The 12630-nt window shown below is 36.4% G+C and overlaps 1 protein-coding gene across 4 annotated transcripts; it reads left to right on the top strand.

The window, feature by feature from the left end:
* The first annotated feature begins 767 nt into the window (after positions 1-767).
* On the top strand, positions 768-12337 carry smpd4 (sphingomyelin phosphodiesterase 4). Of its 4 annotated transcripts, none has more exons than XM_082141926.1 (20): positions 768-892; positions 1260-1328; positions 1438-1524; positions 2045-2181; positions 3000-3075; positions 3264-3360; positions 3494-3546; positions 3652-3803; positions 3886-4018; positions 4099-4170; positions 6941-7030; positions 8242-8390; positions 8582-8672; positions 8815-8915; positions 9290-9453; positions 9587-9792; positions 10766-10996; positions 11269-11400; positions 11487-11615; positions 11724-12337. In XM_082141926.1, the coding sequence occupies exons 2-20, from the start codon at positions 1290-1292 to the stop codon at positions 12042-12044; spliced, it is 2460 nt and encodes an 819-aa protein (XP_081998052.1). In that variant the 5' UTR covers positions 768-892; positions 1260-1289; the 3' UTR covers positions 12045-12337. The 4 variants fall into 4 exon arrangements, with proteins under 4 accessions (XP_081998052.1, XP_081998051.1, XP_081998054.1 ...); XM_082141925.1 differs by having other exon boundaries at positions 2997-3075; XM_082141928.1 differs by lacking the exon at positions 6941-7030.
* Positions 12338-12630: the final 293 nt, after the last annotated feature.

Below are 12630 nucleotides of genomic sequence, written 5' to 3'. Positions count from 1 at the left end.
TGCTGTTTTGTTTGCGCTATCGGTGCTACTCTGCCTCAGGTTCTTTTTGAAGTCTATCTACTTTGACAAATGTTTTCCATAGTCTTGCCTTTATTACTCTGAATTTCATACAATCACAAATATTATATATTAATTTGCATACAAATTTGGGGGGTTATGACTGATATAGTCTGATGTTCCTTTGAATCCTCCCTCATGGGCCTGTGGTTCATCCAGCACATTTTCTCTGATAAACCTAATAAAAGATGTAAGGTTTTACAAATTCATAGTTTATGCGAGATGCATAATTCGCATGTAAATATTTGGGAATACAATAACAGTATATTCAAGAGGTATCTGTTCATATTCGTTTCAAAAATAATAATAATAATATAAAAAAACTTCCTAACTATTTCGAAAAAAGTTACTAGAAAATACATATACACAAGGAAAGAACCTTATTACTGGGATTTGTTTTAAATAGGTATTTTTCCTCACAATATTTAAGAAATATTAGGGTTTTGTTGTTGTTGTTCTAACTACATTTTTAGAAGGTAGAAAAGATGGGATACTAATTTATTTTCATTTTTAATATCATTAGCTATAGCCTATAAAAAATGATGTAGGCTATTTTAAGCTAAAAGAGTGTGTAGCATTTGCGGAATCTTTGAGAGCCATGGTCAGACCAAAACTGTTTGAATAGGGCATCTATTTATATTTTCATCAGGAAGATCATTTCTATTCATTTCTATTTGTGACGTCATTCTCTGCTCTCAGCCTATAGATGGCGCTGTTACAGTGCTATTCGGCGGACATGACATCATAACAAGCGTTTTTGACTCTTCTTGGGTCTAAGCGCGGTCTATTGGAATTTACTAGAAATATATATTTTTCTCTCTCTCTTGCGTGTGAGGTAATGTACTCAAAAACTTATTTGACACGTTTAGTATCTGTTTTAAGTGAACATGAACTCGATGGAGCGTTTAGTTCTTTTACAGGGTAAACTCAGTAATGTGCAGGCTAACGTTACACAGTTAGCTGATAGTGGAGCTAGCTGGCTAACTTCTAAACGGTAATATTAGAGAAAAATATATTTAGACAAATTAAAATGTTGTGTTTAAGGATAGTCTGACCGTGGTTATTTAAGCAGCATGTAATATGCAGGTTTTCATTGATAACGTTCACTGGAACTTTAGGGAGTGCTAGAAGTAACATTACCTCACTAGTTATGCTGAATTTTTTTGATTGTCATTGTATTATATTACTGCCATTCATTTCAGGTTTGGTGTTGACCTGTGGTCTGAGTTTCCATGGCTGTACCTGCCCTGCAACAGCCCAGTTATCTTCTGGTTAGTACTAGATGTGTGTGTGTGTGTGTGTGTGTGTGTGTGTGTGTGTGTGTGTGTGTGTGTGTGTGTGTGTTCATTCTTTCTAACCTTTGTGTCTTGATGTCTTCAGGCCAATTTAAAGGCAGACTGGACTAATAAACCTCTTCATCAAAGATGTCATGAGCTGTGCAAAATTATAGACGATTACCCTGCAAAGGTACAGTTTTCTGATTTATTGCATATGACAATGTTGAAATACCCCTTTTTATTTGTACACTTATTATTAATGTTATCATTTACAGTGTTGTGATACACTTTTATAGTTTAACATGGAGGATCTGTTGCAGGCTTTTTAAACCCAAAAAGCCTGTTTATTTTTTATTTTTTTTTTATCAGAGAAATCCATTAAGGCAGCTGCGCCGTTGCCCATGTATTAGAGATTAAATGCAGTGTCATCTGCTTGGCACATGGCACTGGACCAGCTGCTGTCCTGCTGCCGCCACTTTACCCTCACCCTGACTCAACTCTGTGCTGTCGGAATGAATGAAGTGTGTTTAGTATTGAACTCTGTGACCGCGTTTCTCAGATTCATTTGAGCGTTGGTTGGCCGCACTTGCCTGTACTCTCGCTTCATTTGTCGGCTCTTCTGTTTATTTGGATTATTTAAAGGGTGGCATGCTCTTTCAAGAAAGTCACGAAAAGTCTTGTTTGTGTTTATGACATACATGTTTGATTAGGATCTGCATGCGATCTTTCCCTGGTTGGTGGAGAGCGTGTTCGGTAGCCTGGATGGAATCCTTACTGGCTTGAATCTTCGGTTTCTGCAGGCTCGAGCAGCAGAGTACAACATCGCCATGGACTTCCTGGACCCTAGGTTCTTCTTATTAATTTTTTTTTTGTTATGGTATTCTGTGTGTTTTTGAATGTATGACTGATATTACCACAGAGTACAAATATGATATACTACTGTTTAAAAGTTTTTGTCTGGTTTTTTGGAAAGAAATGAAATGAATTATTCAGCAAGGATGCATTAAATTGAATTAAATCGATCAAAAGTGACAGTAAAGACATTTATAATGTTACCAAATATTTCTACTTCAAATAAATATTGTTCTTTGAATCTTTCTGTTTATTAAAAAATCCTGAAAAAAGGGGTTTGACTGTTTCCAAAAAAAAATTAAACAGCTCAACAATAACAAGAAATGTTACTTGAGCCCCCCCCAAAAAAAGCAGATTATAATGATTTCTGAAGGATCATGGGACACTGAAGACTGGAGTAATGATGCAGAAAATTCAGCTTTGCCACCACAGGAATAAAATGTGTTTTAATATATTTATAAAAAAGTTGTTTATGTGAATATATATATTTTTATATATATATATATATATATATATATATATATATATATTTTATTTATTTATTTATTTATATATATATATATATTTATATATTTATATTTATATATATGTGTGTGTATATATATATATATATATATATATATATATATACACACATACATACATTTATAATATTACTGTTTTTACTGTATTTTTGATCAAATAAATCTGTGTAAGACTTCTATCAAAAACATTAAAAAAATCTTACTGACCCCAAACTTTTGAACAGTAGTGTAAATATTAAAATGTAGCCCTGTTGTAATAATTCTTTTTTATATATATTTATTCAAGCAGTGGTCCTATGATGAAATTGGTGTACAAACTACAAGCTGAGGAATACAAGTATGAGTTTCCAGTCAGTTATCTGCCGGTAAGTGTGCTCTACACATTAACTGAAAAAAGTTTTATGTTTTAAGGAATTATGTCCATTAATTATGTTTAAGGTATTCATTTAGGTTTTGGCGCATCATCCCTGGTTTATTTCAAAGTATAAGTTATGTTATTTTCAAAGCGTTAATATATCAACCATGTTTGCATTTATTTGTTCTGTATGTACAGGGTCCTATAAAGTTGTCCATTCAGGCAGGGGTTCTGCCGGATTGCCCTCTGTTTCACAATAAAATTCAATTCCCCATGTCAGGCCTTCTATTCCTCAGTACGTCTTAGTTCTTTTCACCCTCACTTTTGTGTTTTACAATAAAATGTGTGTAACTTTCTGTAACTGTTACAAGGCTGTTTCATCACTCTACATCTTTTTTTTTCACATATCTGTTCTTAATCTTTCGCAGATCCTTTTGAATATTATATGTTCAACTTTGCCTCCAGTCTCATGGCACCAAAGGTACGTGCTGCAGTCATTTTTATAAAATATATTATATAGAATAATTATAAGCATTACACAATTTTATTGACTGAACGTTGAAATGTTGTTTAATCATCTTTTCAGAACTACCCTCTAGGGCAGCATGGGAGTTGCTCAGACAGTGCGTACTTTGTGCTTGTCGACACCTACCTCAAGTACTTCCTTCCTACAGAGGGAAATGTGCCTCCATCACCTTTCTCGGACACCAGGGGCACTGTGGCCTCTCCTGCTCCGAGGTATATCAATGTCATTTTTAAAGATCCTTTTCTCAGCAAATAAACTCTAGTTTTATAAGCTTTTATATGCTTTTTCTCTCAGGTCTCCCAATGTGCCTTATGTTGGAAAGGGTGGTTACAGCACCGGTCTGTTAAAACGTCATATTACCCATCAGCCCTCAGTCAACGCTGACCCTGCCGCTCAAGAGATCTGGAGATCAGAGACGCTTCTGCAGGTAGGAAAACATGTTCTTAATTCATGAGTTTACTTAATGATTTGGTGTGTACTTATGCGTAAAGTTGTGTGTTTCTAAAGGTGTTTGTGGAAATGTGGCTCCATCACTATTCTCTGGAGATGTACCAGAAGCTGCAGTCTCCTCAGGTGAAGGTAAGAACAAAATACAGGCCCTTAAACCTACACACTCCCTTCTTCCACTGCGCACGGCTGGCTGGCTGAACACCACCACCCTCCAATGCTTCACCCCTTCACTGCATAGGGACTGCTGCACGACACCCACCCTGATTTATGCGCTTCCTCTCCCTCTGTGAATGACACACATGTGCTCTGTTTACAGATATATCCTATATTTTTGTAAGCATTTTTAGGGGGGGGGGTGGGATTCCTGTTCATCATCAGTCATTCCGACTGATCTAATGTCATGTGTATCCGGTATTATCCACGGCACGCTACATTTTTCTTTTACTTTTGAGTATACTAGCATATAGATGATCTTAATGTATGGCTAAACGGAGATTGGCTAAAAACCACAGAACTCCCTTTTGTGGTTTTGTCTTTAAAGGACTTTCATACTAAATGCGTTTTCATTAAAATTAACATTTTACACCACTTTAAAATTTAAATTTAGCTTAAATCAACATAAAATAACTATTTCTATATTTATTTTGTATATAAAATATTTTATTTATTCAAGTCAGAGTTTGACATTGCAGTTGACCCAGCTTATTCCATTCTTTAAAACATTTCTTTTTGCTCTTACAAAATTTGCAAACAAAATGTAATTTTTATTGTGCAATACATGATTATGAAGGTTATATATTACACTATGCACTACAGATTGGTTGTAGCATATTATGTAATGTATACTTAATACCTCCCTTCTAAAAGAAGGTCATGAAAAATAAATTTTAAATTTTTTTGAGGTAATCTCTTTAATTGATGATCATATGGTAGTTTTCTAACTAATCGGCTTCATTTCAGATCAAGCTGTTGATTTAAAAATGTTAGCTGAACAATTGTGTCTTTTGTAGCTGGCTGTTTTAAGCATATTGCTGATGCATTTCATGTGATTTTGGCCGTCTTGTAAAGCTCTCTGGTAGTTTACTGGGGACCCCTAGTGGTTTCTGTAGTTGAGCAGTTTTTGTGTAGAACATCAATCTCCCTTGAACGGTTTTATTTCCTCAATAACTTGCCTGTTAAAATCAACCCTCATATGACTGCTGGAAATAGAAGGGAATAAAAGAGAAATACAGTTTTTTTTAATTCATATTTACTGTGGTCTCTGTTGCTTGATGATTTGGGCAGAATAAGCACACTAGCACATTACATATTTGGCAGTATAATTATTGCTTCATGTTCGAGTCTGCATGATGCAGCCCGCTGGCTTCTTGATATGTCTTCCGTCTTTGTTCTTTGGCTGTGGGATGTATGTAATATTTTGGTGTCTTTGGCTTCCGAGTCTATTTCCCTGTCCGTGCGTTATTTACAGTCAGTATATCAGTGTAAGTCTCCCTCCAGTCAGCCCAGATCATATTAAGTGCTGCATCATTTATTTAACATCTTTGTGCTGGAGATTATGAACTGAAAGTCACCAGTTTACTGAAAATGAAAGTAATAGTTCACCCAATTAGAAAAATTCAATCATTATTTAATCATACTCATGTTGTTCTGAACCTGTATGCTGTTATTTTGTTGTATGTAACACAATTGTTTTTTCTTTTTCATGTAATATTACATTTCATATACTACTGTTCAAAAGTGTAGAGTTGATGATAAAAAATGTTAAGTGTTTTTGAAAGAAGTTTCTTATTCTAACCAAGGCTGCATTTATTTGATCAAAAGTAAAAATAAACTTAAGAAAGACTTAAAAAAAAAACTGAAATAATATTATAACTCAAAATAATTATTTTCTTTTTTTAATGCATTTTATTCCTGTGTTAGCAAAGCTGAATTTTTGGCAGTCATTACTACAGGATTCAGTGTCACATGATCTATCAGAAATTATTCTAATATGCTGATTTAAATATTTGAACGTGTGTGTGACTATAAACACATTACATAAAAAATAACAGTATATGGATTTGGAATGAAATTAATAAACTGACTAAATTTCCATTAATTGGGGTGAACTGTTCAACTCTAGTGAGTAAAAAATCTGTAGTGTAAATATATAATTCGGTTTGCCTGGCCTGAATTTATTTAGCAAAAATGAACTACTTTGAGAGTAAATTGGTGACTTTTATTGGTATATTTCATGGTGAAAACTTTAAAGATGCAGTGTCTCCTTTTCTGCTCTCATAAGATCCATTCGGTTTTATTTGGAATTATAGAGATTAGACAAAGCTGAAGGCAATATAACACTTCATCACTCCTCTTGAGAATCAAGGCCTACATTACAAATAATGTTCCTTGGTTGCCTTGACTACAGTTGCAGGCTTCCTGAGGCAAACACTTCTATTTAGTTTATGCCATAGTTTATACTCTAGTTAGCAGCATTCCTCAATTTGTTTTGCCTTTTGGAAAAAGTTAGTCACAAAGCAATTTCTGTGTAATTTTAATAAGAGTATAATCCACTTGGCCATATTTCATCAAACTTGCATAGTTAGAAAATCTTGAAATGCCTCTCAGCCTTACGCTAGAGGTTTGCCTTGGTACGAAAAGGACAGCTGCATCATCTTCATGTTCATTGCATTTGTGTCTTTTGTGGTCAATATCGATTTGTCTCTCTTTCCTTTTGTACACCCCCCATTTCGGTCCTGACTATATCCAACTATTTTTCTCGGATTGCACTCTCTCTCCTTTTTCCTTTCTATTCTCATGTTCACTGCCCTGCTCCTCTCCCCTTTTTCTTCCTTTCCTCCCCCCCACCGTGTTCCTCTCTTTCCCCCTCTCCTCCACCCGTTTGTGATGAGTCCTTCAGCTGGCGTTGTTGCAGTATCGCCTCAGTATGTCCAGCATGCTGTGCCAACCCCCCGCCCCACCAGGCTCTGGGACCCTCCACACATACCAAGTACTTTTACCTTTTCATTCAGTTCCACGGGCTTTCTGGAGGTAACCTCAGATTAGATAAGAGTTAGACTAGGGGTTGGTTTTAACACTAAGGTTTAAGCCCAGTTTGTAGGTTGGGAGATTTGGTCTGATTATAATGTGTGATTGAATTAATGTGACTACTAACTTGTCTTGTGATCTCTTAAATAATTGGGATATATTGTGACGTTGAGATGTTTATTTACATTTTATGTGATCTGCTCTTTTTATTTGGTGTAATTTTCTTTTATTTGACGTGGTTGTTCTTATGCCTTCAACTGTGCAAACGCTACTACACCACACAGAATATCCAGACCAAATTGCCCAGATATCTTTGTTTTTTTAAATACCTTGTTTCAACTGAATTTGTGAATGGTTTGGTCTGGTCTGATGGTTTCGAGAAATTATTACACTGTGGATGATGCATGTTTACACATGGTATTGACATTCATCTCAGATGATCTGATCGCAACTGGACAAATGACTGATCACATTTACACCCGGTAGTAACAAATGTTTCTATTGCATTTACTGTGACCACTTGTGATTTGATTCAGAGAGCTCGTTTTTCGGCACGTTTGTCACCACTTTTAGCTTTTTACATTTTATTCAAATAAAAGTATTTATTTATTTATATAATATTTCAAGCAGAAAGCTCATTCTTATTTTAACCCTTATAATGCACAAAAAAGCTTCCGATTATTTTTGGATTTCTGAATTAGTTCTGACCTTGTCGAATATAAGCAGTATATAAGCTTATATGCAATATAAGCAGAATATAATGCAGTCGTAACTTTTTGAGTGATTTCAAAACTGTATCTAATTAATAGCTTCTCATTAATGACTGAATGTCCAAACATTTAGTTTCACATATTACTACTACTACACTTACAACTTTTAAAAATTAATAACACAAATTATACTTGAACTTTAGCAAAACCAGTGTGATTCAAGGACATTTTTTACACATTTTTATGAGAATACATTGTTATATGGAATTTCTAAAAACAATTAATGAATTTAATCGAGCTCCTTAAATGAACTTAAGATGTGTGCCCTTCAAATAATCTGTCACTGCAAGTAAATGTCAGTCAAACCAGTTAATACCAGGTATAAATGGGGTCTACATTTTTTTTTTATATATATAATCTTAAACGTCTGACTTGTGTTTGTGTTGTGTGGATGATGTCTTAGGAGCCCTTCACACCTACGGAGGAGCACGTCCTTGTTGTGCGTCTCCTAGTCAAGCATCTGCACGCTTTCTCCAGCAGCCTGAAACCTGAGTCGATCTCCTCCTCGCCCTCTGCACACTCCCACAGCAGTCCTCTGGAGGAGCTCAAGCGGTGGGTTTTTACAGCCTGATAGCATCTGTCAGCTTGTCCTGAGGATCAGGCTATAGAACTAAAACATCTGTAAATCTTAGGTGGCATGTCGTAAAGAGGAGCTATTCACCCGATCAGGTGCTGCGGACTTGATTGAACTGTCTTCTGTTTTACTGCTCTGTCAATAAGCCTCCACTCTCTGTCTCCCACAGTGTAGTGGTGCAGAGGTTTGTCCAGCAAAAGCTGTATGTCTTCCTACAACACTGCTTTGGTCATTGGCCTTTGGACGCCTCATTCAGAGCGGTAAATGTCCTTGAGTGCTCACTGACATTTGGAGCCTACTTTATATGTTGGCAATAAACATTATGTGCTGTTCAAATCATAGTGAGGGCCATGATGCTAAAGTAATGCATTAAATGTAATTCAATGTGTTTTGTTGTTTTAGATACTAGAAACGTGGCTTAGTTACATCCAGCCCTGGAGATACACTGGAGAAAAAAACAACACTCAAGCAGATGGCCAGAACAGAACTGTTCCCGATAAATGGTATTTATAATAGTGGGTGCTTGTTAAAGGATTACATACACTACTGTTCAAACGGTGTGTGTGTATGTTTTATTTGAGCACCAAATCAGCATATTAGAATGATTTCTGAAGGATCATGTGACACTGAAGACTGGAATAAATTACATTTTAAAATATGTTAAAATAGACATTTTTAAATTGTAATATTATTCGACAATATTACTGTTTTTACTGTATTTTGATCAAATACAGCTTTGGTGAGCATAAGATACTTCTTTCAAAAACTCTACCCCAGTCTTTTTAATGGTAGTGTATCTCATATATTTCACAGAGAGCAGTTGATGTGACCTTCAGATCAGTTTACCAAAAAGATTTTTGGTCTTTGTCATTTACAGGGCCTCATTTGTCCAGGAGAATCTGCTTATGTACACAAAGCTTTTCCAGGTCTTCTTGAATCGAGCCATGCGCACAGACTTGGTCAATGCCAAAAACGCCCTGATGATCTTTAGGGTCGCCAAAGTCTTTGTTCAACCAAATCTGTCAGAGATGATCCAGAAAGGTATTTGGGGAAATATGAATGAATGGATTTTTGAGTGGTGTTTTATATTATTTTATATTTTAAACAACACCTTATGATATGATACTGTTTTTTGTTTGTTTTTATGAGCAAATTAATGAGTTTATATCTCCAGGTGAGCAGCTGTTCTTGGAGCCGGAGCATGCCATTCTCCAACGACAGAACCGTGTCTTCCTGACACCTTCACATGGTGGCAGCTTCCTTTCTTCCCGCCAGCCAATGGGGACGGACAGCGTCTTCAAGGTCAAAAGTCATGTTTATAGCCTGGAAGGGCAGGACTGCCAGTACAACCTGATGTTTGGTCCGGATCTACGGAAAACTGTAAGCTGATAATTAATTCTACATGTGCTAAAAAAAGAGTTGGTGTTTCTTGCAAAATCAGTGTTAAATGCATACAATAAGAAGTCAGCTCTTCATGAATGGTGTTACCACAGAAAGGAATAGTATCCCCTTAAACCCGAAGTGTACCGCCAGCGGTACTTTGATCAACTCTTAACAAGTGCTAAGTAGTCCCTCTAAAACGGAGTGTACTGCCCCCGCGGTCGCCACCTAGCTGCGAATTTTTTTAATATTTTTCAAAACTACTGCCTTGATCAACACAAAATAGGTGTAATTTGAAAGCTTAGAGTCTGAACATTACAATGAATGTAGACAATTTGATTTACTCCAAAGTAGTGCTGAGTTATTTGCTGATAAATAGAATTTTTTTCATAATCTATAAAATGTTTTGTACTATGTACTGCAATGTGTCAAAAACATCATACAGCTCATGAAACATTCACAGATTATTGAAAATGGTCATAATTTTTTACAGCATATTATTACAATTAAAATGAGCCCAAAATTAACATCTATTGCGTTGATCATGGAGGAACAATTTTAAAAATGCCCATTAGGGGGCGTCAAGAGCTGAACAAAAAGGCTGTCTTGGTTCCAAATGCTGTAACTTTGGATTACTTTATGCAATCACAACAAAATTTGATCCAGATGCAGCTCACATTTAGGGGAACTTCACCAAAGAAGAATTTCCCTCCACCGTATTTCCTTCCCTAATTATTGGATGTCAAACAAGAAAGATATGCAAAAATTATATATATGGTTTTTTTGTCTTTTATCAGCAGTTTCTCGACATGAGAATGTCCAAATGTTTTGTAAAATTTGAAAAGTGTTCTATCAAACGATACCTACCTTTTGACTCTCCTTGCTATATTTTTGGAGTTATGAGTCTTTAGTTTTGTGTGTCACTCTAAAAAACAACAGGGTTATAGACCATGATTCCTTCTGTCAATTGCAGGTGTTAAAGCTCATCCAGATTATTGCCCAAGCCCGACAGACTGCCAAACGGATATCGGATCATTCTACGGAAATGGCTGCAAACAGCTCTTTTCTCTCGTGGTTTGGTGTCGGCTCCTTAGATCACAACAACACCTTTAGTGGAGGAGAGATGGACGATTTGGGAGAGGGTGTGAAGAAAACTCACGAGTTCCTGGACAAAGCCCTGGACTATCTCTGTCAAATATTCAGAGTCAGTCTATTCCTGCTTTTATTTAGGATGTACGTCAAAAGTTTGGGGTCTGTAAATTTGTGTACATTTTTATTTTTTTACTTTAATATATTTTAAAATGCAATTCATTCCTGTGATGTCAGCTGAATTTTCAGCATCATTACTCCAGTCTTCAGTGTCACATGATCCTTAGAGACCACAAACTTTTGAACGGCGGTGCATGTATTTATTTACGTAGTTAATTACATCAAATGAAAGGTGAATGAGTTGATTTTGGTTCTTATGTTGTACAGTTAAATGCTGGGCAGCTGTCTCAGCTGATTGTCAATGTAGCGTCTGTAGACAATGAAGGAGCGTCTAAACAACTGCCAGACTGCATCCCGAGTGAGAATGGCCTTGTGTTAACAGACCTGGGCAGGTTGCAGGTGAGTGTGAGAATGGCGAACTTCTTTAACATATTCATTTAGCAAATCATAATGATTTTCTACCTGTATAATTTCCTTTTTTACAGATCATCAATGGTCTTCGCCGATTTGAAATCGAATATCAAGGAGACCCAGAGCTTCAACCTATCAGGAGCTACGAAAATGCATTTTTGGTTCGACTGCTGTTCCAGATCTCAACCTTTATGAATGCAAGAGTAAGAATATTACTTCAGTCTGCAATGTAATCCAAAATTAAACCTTATTATGGTCTTGCTTTGCATTTCATTTCAGTCAGATGTGACCATATTGTTTGTGTCTTGTAGTTGGGAGACCACATGGAAGCACTGTGTTCTCGACAGGACCTCCTGGGCAGACTAGGACGGCACTACCTGAGCAGTACCTCGGTTGTGGAGCAACGGCGGAAGAGTCCGGTGACGCGGCAGATGAGGGAACGTCCTCAGCGAGTCCGTCTCAGCCTGCGGGTTCTGGCCAGCTATCGCACCCTCCTCGTTCTCCTCCTGCTCTACATGCTGTTTTCACTACTATCATTCGGTGTTCTCTCCAGCACTGGACTCATTCTCATCGTCAGCTTTCTCTATGAGCTCCTCTTGAATTTCTTTCATGAAAAACTAAAGACTCAGTAGATGGAGGTTCATCATGCCTTTTTTATTTTTTTTTATGTCAATACAAAGCTTCAAGCAAAAGTGCATGAAGGTTTTTATATACAGTATTTGCACTGAAAGTGTATTGGTACATTTAATGACAAATTGAACCAGGAATGTTATATCCAATACACGTTTTTTATTTTATTGTTATGAAATGTGGTTAATCTAGTTTATCAGTCATTGAGTTAATTTATAATGGTGTTTTGCCTATGTGGTTGTCAGAACAATCCAAAGTTTTAACTGGCTGCCTTTCATTAAACACAATGTGTCTCGTTTGTGTACTGGATTTTCATTGCTGTATAAACATAGATATGTATCAGATCTCCACTTAATTTCACACTGAAAGAAGTAATGCAATGCCATTGTTAAATCTGTTATTTCCCAGCTGTATTGGAGGAAGTAGTGCTGTTACCATAGCAGCCACTTCAAGATTAAACGTTCCAGTGCGAGAGGAGTGTGTCGTTTTTGAAACATGTATGAGTATTTGGTAAAGCATAAGTTATGACGCAACGTGGCAGCGAAACGTCATCCGCTTGATTAGACGCATGTGACGTAAAGGTCGTTG

Source organism: Leuciscus leuciscus (genome assembly GCF_965113295.1).
Source record: "Leuciscus leuciscus genome assembly, chromosome: 16".
NCBI lineage: Eukaryota > Metazoa > Chordata > Actinopteri > Cypriniformes > Leuciscidae > Leuciscus > Leuciscus leuciscus.
Note: the sequence above shows the minus strand (reverse complement) of the source record. Positions and strands in the feature narration are given on the sequence as shown.